At 42.2% G+C, this 18,228-nt stretch overlaps 1 protein-coding gene and 1 pseudogene across 1 annotated transcript in view; both read right to left on the bottom strand.

Moving 5' to 3' along the window:
* The window catches only part of LOC124780139 (Down syndrome cell adhesion molecule-like protein Dscam2), a 513,871-nt gene that overhangs the window by 279,728 nt on the left and 215,915 nt on the right, over window positions 1–18,228 (bottom strand). Inside the window, exons 8-9 of the mRNA XM_047253759.1 lie at window positions 16,681–16,832; window positions 2,041–2,319 (exon numbers count right to left, since the gene is read on the bottom strand). Of these exons, the coding sequence (XP_047109715.1) occupies window positions 2,041–2,319; window positions 16,681–16,832 (431 nt within the window). The remainder of the gene's footprint in view (window positions 1–2,040; window positions 2,320–16,680; window positions 16,833–18,228) is intronic.
* LOC124728819 lies at window positions 5,224–5,341 on the bottom strand (annotated as a pseudogene).

Below are 18,228 nucleotides of genomic sequence, written 5' to 3' on the forward strand. Positions count from 1 at the left end.
CCCACGAGTATATGCCTAACATACGATGATAAGCAGCTAGAAGAAGTGGACAGTGTTAAATTCTTGGGATTACAGCTTGATAGTAAATTCAACTGGGAGGAGCACACCACAGAACTGCTGAAGTGTCTTAACAAATCTCTATTTGCAACGCGAATTGTGTCAGACATAGGGGATATAAAAATGAAAAAGCTGGCATACTATGCTTACTTTCATTCCACAATGTCATATGTGATTATTTTTTGGGGCAATTCATCAAGCCAAGCTCAAGTTTTCCGGGCACAAAAACGTGCAGTAAGAGTTATATGTGGTGTGAACTCAAGAACACCTTGCAGAAGCCTGTTTAGGGAACTAGGGATACTAACTACTACTTCCCAATATATTTATTCCTTAATGAAATTTGTCATTAAAATGTATTACTTTTTCAAACCAATAGCTCAATTCATGGAATCAATACTAGAAATAAGAATAATCTTTACAAGGATTTAAAGTCACTTAGTCTTGTACAAAATGGTGTGCATTATTCAGGAACACACATTTTCAATAACTTGTCAGCAGCCATAAAAAGCTTAACAACCAACGAAATTCAGTTTTTGACAAGCCTAAAGGATTTATTGGTGGCCAACTCCTTCTACTCCATTGATGAATTTCTCAGTAGAACCAACTGATTTGTGTGTGTATATATAAGCACAATATAACTTCTGCACAATTACAGTGCAGTAATATGTTCATTGTAAATGAGTGTGTGTGTGTGTGTGTGTAAGTACACAATCTTACTTCTGAACCAGTTCAGTGCAGTAATGTGTTCATTGTAAATAAGTATTTAGTAGTTGTATTACACATTTATTACCTTATAAATAAATAAAAAACTTTTTTATTTTAAATTCAGTGCATTAGTATTTGTAAAATGATTCTTTCATACAGCGTTCATTAAAAAAATGACGACCATGCCACGTGGGACCTGTGGAATGGTACATTAGCTTATTTGTTTGAGTTGTAAATATTTGTGTGTGTATATATAAGTACAATATAACTTCTGCAACTGGACCAGAAGAAGGGATCGGTTGGTAGGACATGTTCTGAGGCATCAAGGGATCACCAATTTAGTATTGGAGGGCAGCGTGGAGGGTAAAAATCGTAGGGGGAGACCAAGAGATGAATACACTAAGCAGATTCAGAAGGATGTAGGTTGCAGTAGGTACTGGGAAATGAAGAAGCTTGCACAGGATACAGTAGCACGGAGAGCTGCATCAAACCAGTCTCAGGACTGAAGACCACAACAACAACAACAACAACAGTTTCAGTGCAGTAATGTGTTCATTGTAAATAAGTGTGTGTGTGTGTGTGTGTGTGTGTGTGTGTGTGTATGTTTGTGTGTGTTTGTGTGTGTGTGTGTGTGTGTGTGTGTCTGTAAGTACAACCTAACTTCTGAACCAGTTCAATGCAGTAATGTGTTCATTGTAAATACATATTTAGTAGCAGTAATGTGTTCATTGTAAATAAGTGTGTGTGTGTGTGTGTGTGTGTGTGTATGTTTGTGTGTGTGTGTGTGTGTGTGTGTGTGTGTCTGTAAGTACAACCTAACTTCTGAACCAGTTCAATGCAGTAATGTGTTCATTGTAAATACATATTTAGTAGCAGTAATGTGTTCATTGTAAATAAGTATTTAGTAGTTGTATTACACGTTTATTACCTTATAAATAAATGAAAAACTTTTTTCATTTTAGATTCAGTGCATTAGTATTTGTAAAATGATTGTTTCATACAGCGTTCATTAAAAATGACGACCATGCCACTTGGGACCTGTGGAATGGTACATTAGCTTATTTGTTTGAGTCGTAAATATTTGTCATGTATTGTTGTTTTGCTCACATGTTCTACATCCTGGAGACCACCTCACTACGGATCAATTGGAATGAAAGTAAATCTAATCTAATCTAAAACCCAAATTCAGTGAAAAATCAACCGCCATTTGAAACGCACTGTGGGATGTTTGGACGCGCCGTTGCGCAGCCCCAGTGTTTCGGGGGCAGTGTTACTCACGCGTGACGGCCAGCAGCAGCTCCCCGCGGACGAGCTTGCCCGCGGCGCCGCGCACCTTGCAGACGTAGGCGCCCGCGTCGGCCGCCGGGTCGACGCGCAGGATCCGCAGCGCGGCGCCACCGTCGCGCAGCTCGTGGCGCAGGCCGGCCGACACGGGGGTTCCCCGGCGCTCCCACGAGACCTCGGCCACGGGGTAGCCGGCGTACGGGCAGCGCAGCAGCGCCGCCCCGCCGGCCACGGCGCGCACCGGCTGCGGCAGCTGGCGCACGTACGGCGGGCCTGCCGGGCAGTCAGGCGCACGTGACGTCAGCTCAACAGTGCGGCTCACCCACCAGCTGTGGGACTGCCGCGTTGCAAATAATGTTTTCATTTGGATCGAAACGTATTCCAGAAAGGCTTCACCATCGTCAGTGCATTCTTAAAACTGAAAATATGGAAAAAATAAGAAAACGTACTATGAAATACAACGAGTTTTGAGACAGTATATTTATACGAGGGTCACTCCAAAAGAAATGCACACAACTTTTTTTTTTTTTTAAATCCATCTTTTATTCTACATGTTTGAAGGTTTTACAGTGTGTAGATACATCATTTAGGAACAATATTTTCATTTCTCCATATAATTTCCACCCCTCTCAACTGTCTTACGTCATCTTGGAACCAGCACCTGTATACCCGCACGGTAAAATTCTGGACCAACCTGTTGGAGCCACTGTTTGGCAGTGTGCACAAGGGAGTCATCATCTTCAAACCTTGTTCCACAAAGAGAGTCTTTCAGTTTCCCAAAGAGATGATAGCCACATGGAGCCAGGTCAGGACTGTAAGGTGGGTGTTTCAGTGTTGTCCATCCGAGTTTTGTGATCGCTTCCATGGTTTTTTTAATTGACATGTGGCCGTGCATTGTCGTGCAACAGCAAAACATCCTGCTTTTGCCGATGTGGTCGAACACAACTCAGTCGAGCTTGAAGTTTCTTCAGTGTCGTCACATATGCGTCAGAATTTATGGTGGTTCCACTTGGCATGATGTCCACAAGCAAGACACCTTCGGAATCGAAAAACACTGTAGCCATAAATTTTCCAACAGAAGGTGTGGTTTTGAATTTTTTTTCTTGTGCGAATTTGCATGATGCCACTCCACTGATTGCCTCTTCATCTCTGGTGAAAAATGATGGAACCATGTTTTCATCATCTGTCACAGTTCTTCCAAGAAATTCATCTCCTCCATTCTCGCACTGTTCCAAAAGTTCGCTGCATGCCGTTTTTCTTGTTTCTTTGTGAGCCACTGTCAACATCCTGGGAACCCACCTGGCACAAACCTTTTTTAACGCCAACACTTTCAGTATTCTGCAAACACTTCCTTCCCCTATCCCACCGTAGCGTGACAATTCGTTCACTGTGATGCGTGTGTCAGCAGTCACCAATTCGTTAACTCTCTTAACTCTCTGCACATTTTCTGGAGTGTGTGCAGTACGAGGCCTGCCGCTGCGAGGACAATTCTCAATATTGTAGTGCCCGCTTTCATCACGTAACCTGCTTGCCCACCGACTAACTGTACTGCGATCGACAGCAGCATTTCCATACACCTTTTTCAACCTCTTGTGGATGTTTCCCACTGTCTCGTTTTCACAGCACAGGAATTCTATGACAGCACGTTGCTTCTGACGAACGTCAAGTGTAGCAGCCATCTTGATGACATGCTGTTACGGCGCCACTCACGGAAATTGCTTGAACTAAGTTTGAAAACAAGCGCGAAGGATGTATCTACACACTGTAAAACTTTCACTCATGCAGAATGAAACCTGTATTTTTACAAAAATAGTGTGCATTTCTTTTGGAGTGACCCTCATACAAAGTACTAAAAATTATTTGATTTATTGATACTGTCTGTTAACTAAGAGCGTGATCTCCTCTGCACACAGACGTTAAAATACAGGGTGGACATAAAGTTCGGGAACACTTTCAATTATTTATTGCATAATAACTAAATATTGTACAGATGTCATACATACTACACACTGTAAAACTTTCACTCATGCAGAATGAAAACTGTATTTTTACAAAAATAGTGTGCATTTCTTTTGGAGTGACCCTCATACAAAGTACTAAAAATTATTTGATTTATTGACACAGTCTGTTAACTAAGAGCGTGATCGCCTCTGCACACAGACGTTAAAATACAGGGTGGACATAAAGTTTGGGAACACTTTCAATTATTTATTGCATAATAACTAAATATTGTACAGATGTCATACATATTACATTTTGAAGAGAAACTCTGGAACTTTTTTTACAAACATTCGAAATGCGAACCATGAGTGAATCGGCAGACGTCAATACGGTAATAGAATTCTTGCCATACCCGTCCTAGTATGGCATCGTCGATTGTGGCTGTCGCTTCCTGTATTCTCTCCCGGAGCACAACGACATCACGTGGTAGAGGCGGTACATACATCTGATCGTTAATGTGTTCCCTCAGAAAAATGTCACACGGAGTGAGATTTGGTGATCGGCGAGGCCATTTCGTGAAACAGCTGTCCCCTTCTCTAGCACGGCCGATCCATCGCCATGTTTGCGACATGGCCGACTTTCGGCAAATTACCAAACGCTGTGGCGGTATACATTAAAAAAATTTTCATGGTTTCTCTTCAAAATGACATATCTGTACGCTGTTTGGTTCTTGTGCAATACATAACTGAATGTGTTCCCCGACTTTATGTACACCCTGTATAATATCGCCTTAATTCTTTCACAGCCCATTAGATGGAGCCTTTATCCTTCACGCAATGTCCATGAAGCATTAGTTTACTTTGAATTCTTGACTGAGACACGCAAGAAGAGACATGAGTGAAGCTTACGCGTCGCGTTTTCAGGCTGTGTTTTTCTGTAGCGACTCCGGATGTCCGAAGATGAGTCATACCGCGGCGTCTAAATATGTGGAGAACTCAAAGTCATTTGTACAAAAGTGGGTAAGACGATATGAAAGCACTCCGTCTTCAGGCCACAAGTGGCCCATCGGGACCATCCGACTGCCGTGTCATCCTCAGCTGAGGATGCGGATAGGAGGGGCGTGTGGTCCGCACACCGCTCTCCCGGTCGATATGAGGGTTTTCTTGGACCGGAGCCGTACTATTCGGTCGAGTAGCTCCTCAATTGGCATCACGAGGCTGAGTGCACCCCGAAAAATGGAAACAGCGCATGGCGGCCCGGATGGTCACCCATCCAAGTGCGGGCCATGCCCGACAGCGCTTAACTTTGGTGATCTGACGGGAACCTGTGTAACCACTGCGGCAAGGCCGTTGCCCAACACGATATAAACTGGTGAAAAACGTGGATGATTTTGAAGAACGTGACTCAATCGGCAAAGTGACTTCAAAAGTGGAAAAAATCTTTTCGTGAAAACCATTCTTAACATTATGTCAAGCGCAGGCAAAATCGGTAAAGTGACTCCAAAAGCGGAAAAAACTCATCTCGTGAACACCATTCTTTACATTATGTCAAGCGCAGGCAAAATTCACTCTGAAACAGCTGTCAAGGCAAATTCGACCCGTTTGAAGGTCTCTTCCACATGAACCCGCGGAGAATTTAGTTTCAAGCATGCCTAGGAGATGCAAAGCAATTAATGGCGCTGCAGCGACTGGACGTATTATTAATTATAGTTGCATTTTTATTTTTTTCTTATTTGGTGTATGTATATGTTTTAGTTTGTCGCCAAATATATTTGTTATTGAGAACGAAGTCTTCCGCGACGGCACTTTTGTACAAAACCCTCTTGGACTTCTTGCTGCGTCAATTCACTGTAAAATTTCGAGCTTTTTACCATTACTTTTCACCGTCTTCGCCAGGAGCAACTGACCGTGAGAACTGTTGCCCTGGTGAACTTTTAGATGTTGTGGTACAACGAAACTCAGTGTAGAACAAGCCGACGCACACTGACTTATATCTTAGCACCCAGAGTTTTCACCATCCAGTCCAGAAGGTAGCAGCTTTAAATACACTAGCACACAGAGAAAAAACCGTTTCTGACGAGGACCATTTGGATCCCGAAGTTAATTATATAAAATATGTGTTCCTAAAAAACGACTGTGGGTCACCTGATATGAACTCTGCGTTCTCCAAGAAAAGGATACGTGAAAATGTTGAACATTGGCGAGGTGAACCCCCACTGCCGTCCTTCCTTTCTGCCACACTATCTCCAACAAAGTAGGCTCAGTTCTGGGAAAACGAGGGATCAGATATATTTTTCGATCTCATAAGAAGATAAAGGAGAAGCTACGCCCTGTTAAGTCTCCGCCTCAGGATCCCTTGTCAGTGCGGAAGAAATTACCCTGATCAGTTCATCCGCACCGTTACCGTCAACGAGATATTAAGAACCGAGACGTGGAGAAAACAGCAGTTGCTGAGCACAGCCTCACAAACAAGTGGCAAGCAAACTGTTTGACGAAAGGAAAGTTCTGTTGCAGGGTCCTAAATACTGGTACCCTGTAATTAAAGAGGTTGTAGAAATAAGAATGTGTGAGAAATCCTTCAACTGTGGCAGTGGATATAATCTTAGCGGTGCGTGGAAGCGAGCTCTCGGAGTGGAGAGGAGTCAGAGAAATTCGTTACAATGTTTATGCTACGGTGGCAGCGGTGGCGCCACCAGCGCAGACGTTGACACCATCTGCGACAACATTACGTATTTACCGACCAATCAGAAGCCGTCTATGGGATATATAAAGCCAATTGACGCGGCATGAACTCCGAAATGTCTTATACCAAATTTTTTACTGATTAACCCGACAACGATCTTACTTAAAGACTGTACTATGCCATAGAAGAGATATTTACTTTCCTTGCCGGCCAGTGTGGCCGAGCGGTTCTGGGCGCGTCAGTCTGGAACCGCGCGACCGCTACGGTCGCAGGTTCGAATCCTGCCTCGGGCATGGATGTGTGTGATGTCCTTAGGTTAGTTAGGTTTAAGTAGTTCTAAGTTCTAGGGGACTGATGACCTGAGCTGTTAAGTCACACAGTGCTCAGAGCCATTTGAACCATTTACTTTCCTTACTCATACAAATTGTATTATACGGGTTGAACCAGAACTCCACCGACAAACTTTCGGATGTTCTTCAAGGATACTTTCTGGTTACTTTTGTGTAAGGGACCCACGGTGTCTGTCGGCTCGTTACAGAGTAATAACGTAGTGATGACTTATTCAGTCTGTTACATTTGTTTCTGAGAAAACATCTTCACAACGGTGAAAAATCGCGAAAACGTACGTGACTGTGTACAGCTGATGTGGTTGGTGACGCTATAGAGGCCGCCCAGCTTTGCGCCGCTATGGTCGCAGGTTCGAATCTTGCCTCGAGCATGGATGTGTGTGATGTCCTCAGGTTAGTTATGTTTAAGTAGTTCTAAGTTCTAGGGGATTGATGACCTCAGACGTTAAGTCCCATAGTGCTGAGAGCCTTTTGAACCATTTGAACCATCTCCCACTGCATTCAGTGAACCCATGCGTACCACCACGTTTCCGACTTTGATAAAGGTCGGATTGTAGCCTATCGCGATTGAGGTTTATCGTATCGCGACATTACTACTTGCGTAGTCGGTATCCAATAAGTGTTAGCAGAATATGGAATCTGTGGGTTCAGGAGGATAATACGGGACGCCGTGCTGGGTCCCAATGGCCTCGTATCACTAGCAGTCGAGGTGACAGGCATCTTATCCGCATGGCTGTAACGGAACGTGTAGCCACGTCTCGATCCCTGAGCCAACAAATGGGGACGTTTGCAAGACAACAACCATCTGAACGAACAGTTCGACGACGTTTGCAGCAGCATGGACTGTCAGCTCGGAGACCGTGGCAGCGGTTACCCTTGACGCTGCATCACGGACAGGAGTGCCTGCGATGGTGTACTTATCGACGAACCTGGGTGCACGAATGGCAAAACGTCATTTTTCCGGATGAATCAGCCGGCCGGAGTGGCCGAGCGGTTCTAGGCGCTTCGGTCTGGACCCGCGCGGCCTCTGCGGTCGCAGGTTCGAATCCTGCCTCGGGCGTGGATGTATGTGATGTCCTTAGGTTAGTTAGGTTTAAGTAGTTCTAAGTTCTAGGGGATTGATGACCTCAGACGTTAAGTCCCATAGTGCTCAGAGCCTTTTGAACCATTTGAACCATCTCCCACTGCATTCAGTGAACCCATAAGTGAGGTGCATATCGGCCAACTCTTCAGTGGTACTCCTACACGTCGTAAAGATGTGTGCCACTGTTTACGCGCAGCTAACACTACCGGAAAACAAAACCCTAGGCAGGATCGGGCAGCGCTGAATGCAGACTTAAGGGCAACGAGGTAAGGAGGGCGTTACTACTGTTTACAGCCTGAAACAAGACAAACAGCGTATACCGTCGACATGTGCACCGTTGTACACTACTTTCTGTGCAATACAAATACAAAGCAAGTATCCAAACGAAACACAATAACTCCGTAACGAGCCGGAGACCGTGGATCCCCCATACCAAAATACTAAGAAAGTATCCGTGAACAACCTCTAAAAGTATGCCGATGGAGCTCTGGTTCATCCAGCATACATGATATTCCATTTGTTTTATCGAAATTAAATGACATTTTGTCTAGAAGCAAACAGAAGAATGTATCATGGAGACATTAACTACTATGATTGTCGCTTCTCTAACTATTCGCTACGAAGGTATGAACAGTAGTAGGGTACAGTGTTCTACCTTGAGGATACTGTACCTCGAAGCACATGGTAGGTCTTGATTGGTACTACAATCTAGTGACACATTTCAAAATCGCTCGAGAGTCCGCCATGAGCAGTTACCGCCATTATGTGTTTTGTGCAACATTTGTAAATATTTTGGGTTCTACACATTTAAGTGCTGTACGATATATTAAAGCTGTTTCGAGGAAAATTCTTGGCAAGTAAAGTTCTTTATATTTTAAAAACTAGTTATACAATATGTGAACGTTACGTCATATTTCGTCGGCCGAGCACCACCTTGCACCTTAAATGGAAAAAGGTCTTCTGCAATGAAACAGGTGATATTTGCTAATGAATTGAGTTGCTTCAATGTCTTAACAATTTTACCTGTCTTGAAAACGTAAATTTTGTGTAAGACTCCAATAGCTTCTATTTTTAAAAACCTTTAAGTTATAATTGCCTTTTGATAGTACTTGTCCTTAATTTTGTCTCACAATCTGATTGTTGCTAGGGATGGCGGTTATCGCTGAAACAATCAGTTTTCGATTATATCTATTTTTTTCAACTCCAGCTTAATCTGACATCTCCTGTTATTTCCTGTAATAAATGTAGAAATCCAACAAAGATTGAAAAATGTTGATTACCTCAGTTACAGGATACATAGAATAAAAATGTTATGTATGAAGATAGTAACTGTTCTCGAAAGAACAGATACTATTGTGACCGTGCAGCTTCTCTAGAGTGAATGATAATTAATTGAAACCCTCAGCTGCCGACAGGTGTTGTTGATATACCTCGATGGGGACAGCTGAAAATGTGTGCCCCGGCCGGGACTGGAACCCGGGATCTCCTGCTTACGTGGCTGACGCTCTATCCATCTGTGCCGCCGAGGACACAGCTGAGGGTTTCAATTCATTATCATTTATTCTAGAGAAGCTGCATGGTCATCAATGGTATCTGTTCTTTCGAGAACAGTTACTGTCTTCATACATATATACAGTTAAAGGCTACCCAGCCATTGGCCTTCGTCTGTGCGAAAGCGCACAGGTTGCCCGAACTCTTACGGGAATCGGCACCTTAGTTGTCGCGAGTAATGAGTGGATGGGCAAATATCTATTAGGTACATTACGTATGTAGATTGTGGACAGTTGGGAATGTGGGTCTTACGGGAAGCGTGCAGGGGATAAGTCCCTGCAGTCGCGCTATTCATCTGTGTCCTCGGTGGCTCAGGTGGATAGAGCGTCTGCCATGTAAGCAGCAGATCGCAGGTTCGAGTCCCGGTCGGCGCACACAGTTCCGGCTGTCCCCATCGAGGTATATCAACGGCAGCTGAGGGTTTCAATTAATTATCATTTATCAAAATATTAAATTAAATAGGCACATAAAAATAAACTTAGTGCGTCCACCGTTCTCTGATTTTCTCGAAAAGTGATAAGTGATCGAATACTACAAGAAAATCAGTAGTAGTCTCCTACGGATTCTAACTTTTGGAACTCGGCTCAAAAATCTGTTTGGGCATTACGAATAGTCTCAGTGCTGAAGGGTGAGAACTGAGGTTGAAGAACGCTGTTTTTCGTGTTAATTTCTCCGTTTTCATGAACTACAGCACATATTATGTAGACAGGCGCAAAAGGTTAGCTACTTTCTTTTTTTTTTATCGCAAGCTATGAATGAACTGTTAATTTTAAGTTTTCTCCTCATATGATGTGAGTTCCTTGTGGCTATTCCCGCTTTTATCCTTTTCAAGGAAACGGATCATTGTACTTCATTGATACCGTACGTCGTAAGTCACTTTTCAGTGTATGATTGGTGTTATTCTGTAATACAACTGATGTCCGACGACGAAAGCGAGAAACGAGTATATAGACCAGATGGGGCAAGTTTTGCACACTGCATGTACACATGTACTATCTAATAGAACACGCCGCATAGTAATAGTTAAACCAGCAGTTCTTCTGCCCTGTGTTTGTTGCTCGTTTCTGTCGGCATTGTTATTAAAAAGCACGGAAAGTTTTTCCCATGTTCTATTGTAACACAAATTTCAGAGCAATGGAAATTTTACGAATAAAAATTACTTGTTTTTCCTTAAAAAAAGTTTATTTAAAAACGAAAAATTTTAGCACTGCTGCTATGGCTAATTGGTATATCAGTTTTTTTACCGGTCATTAGCAAAAAAATAAAAAAATACCTATCATAATCGAGGCCAAACAAAACCGAAAAATACCGGTTATTGAGAACTAAAATATCAGTATCGATTTTAACCGGTCGGTTTTCCACATTCGTATTGTATTGTAAAATGATAATGTAGAAAATAGACGATTAAATAAAGTAACGTAATGTTTTTCTTGATTGCAACGCTATTTAATTTCAGTAGATTATTTATTCCTAGGTACACGACCATGTTGTACCTTGAAACATTTTATCACTCCTGGAAAAATCTTACTTTTACAGAGTAAGTTTTGTAATTTCATGAAAGACAGCAGCATACAAAAGGTGGTTGTGATCATTTAAAAATGTAATAAGGAAAAACATCTATTACAAGACTGAAAAGCGTTCCAGGATACAACACGCCTTCCTACATCATTTTTAAGAGCATCCTGCATTTTTTATACGGTAATCCACTTCCTCTCCTCGGAAACATATCACAGAGTATCGTTAACGTAAACATAACGTTTTTACAAACGAAACACAAAAATGAGTGTGACTCACCTGTACTGCGTATCCTCGTGTAGCACATGGGGTAATATAACTCCTGCACTCGCTGGGGTTGACACTAAGCAAAAGCCAAGAGAGTGGAAATGTACCCTTGTAATTCAGTCAACTGTCTTAAGTTGAAGATTTGTGTGAGTAGAATGTACACCAAAGAAGAGAAGGTAAAAGCGATGGTCATCTACGGCGAATGTGATAAGGGGAACTGGTGACATGTTAGAGTGCGATGTAAACTGGTTTATAGGATTGACGATCATCTGTTCAGGTTGAGGCGTGCTCATGTTTAATTCTTTGGAACAAAGCGAGAATAGTAACTCCGGCAGCCTCGTCTTTGCAAGCTCTATGAGAATTATGTTGCTTCAATACACATTGCCGTTTCCTGAAACGTTATAACAAGACTCGGAAGCATCTATAGGAAAGGTGTTTTTTTTTTCTTTTCTCAGGATCTCGCCCTCTGTTGAGTTTCTGTGCCTGAGTAGCATTGCGACTATTTTCAACCACAGTAAAAGGAAATTAATGATTATGCAGTTTTTTGTCAATGACTGCCTTTACTACACAAGCTATTGTTTAAAAGTACTACTATACTGTGCTACACATACTCATACTGTTAATAAGAAAACATTATTTCAATTACTTATGTGCAAACTAGCACATTTCTGAAGTTCGTTCTACTTCTTTTGTTTTACTGTGGACTTCAGTTTTTCCTGAGCACAAGGGTATCGTGATTTAAGCTATTCTAATGTTCGCTGCTTCCCCCCATGAACCATGGACCTTGCCGTTGGTGGGGAGGCTTGTGTGCCTCAGCGATACAGATAGCCGTACCGTAGGTGCAACCACAACGGAGGGGTATCTGTTGAGAGGCCAGACAAACGTGTGGTTCCTGAAGAGGGGCAGCAGCCTTTTCAGTAGTTGCAAGGGCAACAGTCTGGATGATTGACTGATCTGGCCTTGTAACAATAACCAAAACGGCCTTGCTGTGCTGGTACTGCGAACGGCTGAAAGCAAGGGGAAACTACAGCCGTAATTTTTCCCGAGGGCATGCAGCTTTACTGTATGATTAAATGATGATGGCGTCCTCTTGGGTAAAATATTCCGGAGGTAAAATAGTCCCCCATTCGGATCTCCGGGCGGGGACTACTCAAGAGGATGTCGTTATCAGGAGAAAGAAAACTGGCGTTCTACGGATCGGAGCGTGGAATGTCAGATCCCTTAATCGGGCAGGTAGGTTAGAAAATTTAAAAAGGGAAATGGATAGGTTGAAGTTAGATATAGTGGGAATTAGTGAAGTTCGGTGGCAGGAGGAACAAGACTTCAGGTCAGGTGACTACAGGGTTATAAACACAAAATCAAATAGGGATAATGCAGGAGTAGGTTTAATAATGAATAGGAAAATAGGAATGCGGGTAAGCTACTACAAACAGCATAGTGAACGCATTATTGTGGCCAAGATAGACACGAAGCCCACACCTACTACAGTAGTACAAGTTTATATGCCAACTAGCTCTGCAGATGACGAAGAAATTGAAGAAATGTATGATGAGATAAAAGAAATTATTCAGATTGTGAAGGGAGACGAAAATTTAATAGTCATGGGTGACTGGAATTCGAGTGTAGGAAAAGGGAGAGAAGGAAACATAGTAGGTGAATATGGGTTGGGGGACAGAAATGAAAGAGGAAGCCGCCTGGTAGAATTTTGCACAGAGCACAACATAATCATAACTAACACTTGGTTTGAGAATCATGAAAGAAGGTTGTATACATGGAAGAACCCTGGAGATACTAAAAGGTATCAGATAGATTATATAATAGTAAGACAGAGATTTAGGAACCAGGTTTTAAATTGTAAGACATTTCCAGGGGCAGATGTGGACTCTGACCACAATCTATTGGTTATGACCTGTAGATTAAAACTGAAGAAACTGCAAAAAGGTGGGAATTTAAGGAGATGGGACCTGGATAAACTAAAAGAACCAGAGGTTGTACAGAGATTCAGGGAGAGCATAAGGGACCAATTGACAGGAATGGGGGAAATAAATACAGTAGAAGAAGAATGGGTAGCTTTGAGGGATGAAGTAGTGAAGGTAGCAGAGGATGAAGACGGTAAAAAGACGAGGGCTAGTAGAAATCCTTGGGTAACAGAAGAAATATTGAATTTAATTGATGAAAGGAGAAAATATAAAAATGCAGTAAGTGAAACAGGCAAAAAGGAATACAAACGTCTCAAAAATGAGATCGACAGGAAGTGCAAAATGGCTAAGCAGGGATGGCTAGAGGACAAATGTAAGGATGTAGAGGCCTATCTCACTAGGGGTAAGATAGATACCGCCTACAGGAAAATTAAAGAGACCTTTGGAGATAAGAGAACGACTTGTATGAATATCAAGAGCTCAGATGGAAACCCAGTTCTAAGCAAAGAAGGGAAAGCAGAAAGGTGGAAGGAGTATATAGAGGGTCTATACAAGGGCGACGTACTTGAGGACAATATTATGGAAATGGAAGAGGTTGTAGATGAAGATGAAATGGGAGATACGATACTGCGTGAAGAGTTTGACAGGGCACTGAAAGACCTGAGTCGTAACAAGGCCCCCGGAGTAGACAATATTCCATTGGAACTAGTGACGGCCGTGGGAGAGCCAGTCCTGACAAAACTCTACCATCTGGTGAGCAAGATGTATGAAACAGGCGAAATACCCTCAGACTTCAAGAAGAATATAATAATTCCAATCCCAAAGAAAGCAGGTGTTGACAGATGTGAAAATTACCGAACTATCAGCTTAATAAGTCACAGCTGCAAAATACTAACACGAATTCTTTACAGACGAATGGAAAAACTAGTAGAAGCCAACCTCGGGGAAGATCAGTTTGGATTCCGTAGAAACACTGGAACACGTGAGGCAATACTGACCTTACGACTTATCTTAGAAGAAAGATTAAGGAAAGGCAAACCTACGTTTCTAGCATTTGTAGACTTAGAGAAAGCTTTTGACAATGTTGACTGGAATACTCTCTTTCAAATTCTAAAAGGCAAACCTACGTTTCTAGCATTTGTAGACTTAGAGAAAGCTTTTGACAATGTTAACTGGAATACTCTCTTTCAAATTCTTAAGGTGGCAGGGGTAAAATACAGGGAGCGAAAGGCTATTTACAATTTGTACAGAAACCAGATGGCAGTTATAAGAGTCGAGGGCATGAAAGGGAAGCAGTGGTTGGGAAGGGAGTAAGACAGGGTTGTAGCCTCTCCCCGATGTTGTTCAATCTGTATATTGAGCAAGCAGTAAAGGAAACAAAAGAAAAATTCGGAGTAGGTATTAAAATTCATGGAGAAGAAATAAAAACTTTGAGGTTCGCCGATGACATTGTAATTCTGTCAGAGACAGCAAAGGACTTGGAAGAGCAGTTGAATGGAATGGACAGTGTCTTGAAAGGAGGATATAAGATGAACATCAACAAAAGCAAAACAAGGGTAATGGAATGTAGTCTAATTAAGTCGGGTGATGCTGAGGGAATTAGATTAGGAAATGAGGCACTTAAAGTAGTAAAGGAGTTTTGCTATTTGGGGAGCAAAATGACTGGTGATGGTCGAAGTAGAGAGGATATAAAATGTAGGCTGGCAATGGAAAGGAAAGCGTTTCTGAAGAAGAGAAATTTGTTAACATCCAGTATTGATTTAAGTGTCAGGAAGTCATTTCTGAAAGTATTCATATGGAGTGTAGCCATGTATGGAAGTGAAACATGGACGATAAATAGTTTGGACAAGAAGAGAATAGAAGCTTTCGAAATGTGGTGCTACAGAAGAATGCTGAAGATTAGATGGGTAGATCACATAACTAATGAGGAAGTATTGAATAGGATTGGGGAGAAGAGAAGTTTGTGGCACAACTTGACCAGAAGAAGGGATCGGTTGGTAGGACATGTTCTGAGGCATCAAGGGATCACCAATTTAGTATTGGAGGGCAGCGTGGAGGGTAAAAATCGTAGAGGGAGACCAAGAGATGAATACACTAAGCAGATTCAGAAGGATGTAGGTTGCAGTAGGTACTGGGAGATGAAAAAGCTTGCACAGTATAGAGTAGCATGGAGAGGTGCATCAAACCAGTCTCAGGACTGAAGACCACAACAACAACAATGTTCGCTGGCCAGTAAATACTTCAACTGTAAAAGTATCTGTTTATTGCTGTCGGCTATAGGGCTTATTATGTGGTTTTTATCTGTCGTGATAGTAGTTACACAGAAACATAGGTAATTGAGAGTAACAAGCCGAATAAATCATGAACATTATTACTTAACGAGCCACCAGTGACCCTAGGCCCCTTTTACAAAAATACTCAGAAAAACTAAAAAGTTTTCTTTGTGGAGTTCGGGTTCACTTTGTACGGGAAAGCTACAGCACGGAAAATCGTAGCCAAATGCAGGAGGACCTGAAGGACCGGTGCTTAGTGCAGAGGATAGCTTCTAATGCTCAGTTTAAATGAATGTACCGTACTGCACGTAAATAGATGGCACTGCATTACTGTTCGATTACACTATAGGTGAAAAATCACAGTAAACAACAACAACGATAAAATATCTGAGCGTAGCCTCTGCAGCGACCTAAAGCGGACGACCACATAAAACTTGTAGAAAAAACAGATACCATATTGAGACTCATTGGGAGAATCTCAACTGCAACTGAATCGCGAAGTTGACTTCCCACAAAACCCTTGTTTGCCCAATTCGTAATTATTCCTCGTCAGTGTGTGTTCCTTAACGAGCAGAATTAATATACAGAATCTAGCCGACTCTGAGAAGTGAAGTGGGTTTTTCTGCAGTTGTGTTTGGTATGCGCGAGAGCATGACGCAGATGCTCGGCAAACTCAAATGGCAGATGCTACAAGAGAGGCGTTGTGCATCACACAGATCTACTCGTGAAATTCTGAGGTCGTACTTTCCAAGAGTAGTTGTACTTCCTCCCACATACAGTTTGTGAAATGACCTCATGTGGTAAATCAGAGAAATCGGAGCTCACAGAGACTAAACGACAGCCCTCCCTCCTATGCACCATTCGCGATTGGATCAGGAAAGGCGAGGAAACGACTATCGTACCGTAAATATTCTCCACTACACACCATAAATTTGGTTGTAAATGAATCTACAAATGACAGTTCCGATAGGCTAAAACAAAGTACAAGGTACAACTAAAGTCTTTTTCACATTCAATGAAGAAATCAGTGCTAGTGCAAACAGCGGGTTACAGACCATAAACATTGAGCCTGGCCTCGTGGGAGACGGTGCCCATGGAGTTGGTAGCACTGCACGTGTAGAGGCCGCCATCTTGGACCCGCACGGATGATATGTTCACGTGGCTTACGACGTCGCCTCGCTGATCCACATACTGCCCGATTGTGTATCTGCAACAAAAATGTTAGTTTTTCTCTCGTTAGTCCTTCGGAGTTCCACGCGCCACTCCGATTCCATCATATCATGTTCTTTTATCTTCCTGCCTCTCCAGTATTGCTGCATCCTTTTCACTGTTGTGCTTTTTCATCTCGTCACTTCATTTTGAACTTATTTTCTCTTCCTCCTTTCCCATCTGAAACATCTTTAGTCTAAGAAGTCTCTGTCTGCTGTTTTTCTCGTCGTAAGTTGTTTTTTTGTAAATATTTTTGGCCTTTTGAATTTTATTTTTGACTTCGTCTGCAAGGGGTATTTGAAGATCTGTTTGGTTAATCTGTTGTCACCCGTTTGTATAAATGACCAAAGCATATTATGTCTTCTTTATGATTGTTTCTGTTATATTTTTTTTTACAAACTGATATATTGCATCATTCATCAAGTATGAAAAGAATATTATTATTTTTATTTGTTGAATCATATATTTATTTATTTTTGATCAGCCAGTACTGTTACACTGGTGACTAAAATGTAATGCAATTAGCTGAACACCTGGTGGCATTGTCTGAGTATGTATTTACTCCTGTCTTCTATCAGTCCATCTCCTCCTTCCCCCTCTCTGTCCATTTCCTCAACTCCCTCTCCCTGTACACCTCCTTCACCCATCCTGTCCCTCTCTCCATCCATCTGCTCCTTCCCCCTCTTCCTGACTATCAGTTCCTCCCCTATCTGTTCACTTCCTGTTTCCTCCTCTGTCCATCTCTTCCTATCCCCTCTCCAGCTCCTCCACCCCATCTCTCTTTTCATCTTCTCCTCTCTCCTCGCCCTCCTTATCTCCTCCTCTCTTCTATGTCTGTCTCCTCCAATTTCCTTTCTTTGTACATCTCCTACTCTCCCCTGCTTTTTTCTTTGCCCCTTCACTCTTCACCTTTCACCCCTACCCTAATAGGAGCTGGTGGTTCTTACCCCACTGTATTTCTTTCCAGATCGGAACTAATATGTGTATCAAATTTGACTGAAATCGTTCCAGGGGTTTGAGATGAGCTTTTTACCCTTGTATTTGCTCACATACTTACATGTCAAATGTATTTCACGTATACTTAAAGTATTTCACTCGTATTTCTACACGTATTTCACCTGTATCCCTAGCGATTTTCTGCCTACAATTTCGTTTTCTAGCAGCACAATGTTTATGACGTCGTATCTCCTAAATTACATATGGCAGAATGATATAATTTTGCAGGTACATCCTGTGGCATATGTGTCTACTGTCTACGAAATGTGAATTGAGTTAGCAGTAAGGAAGTAATAAATTAAAACGACAAGCTTGATACGGTAGTTTTTCATGCACCTCGGGGTATAGGAGTCAATTTTCTTGAGGTATTTGTGGTACAATGAAATATTTTTGTAGGT

Source organism: Schistocerca piceifrons, chromosome 1, assembly GCF_021461385.2.
Source record: "Schistocerca piceifrons isolate TAMUIC-IGC-003096 chromosome 1, iqSchPice1.1, whole genome shotgun sequence".
Lineage (NCBI taxonomy): Eukaryota > Metazoa > Arthropoda > Insecta > Orthoptera > Acrididae > Schistocerca > Schistocerca piceifrons.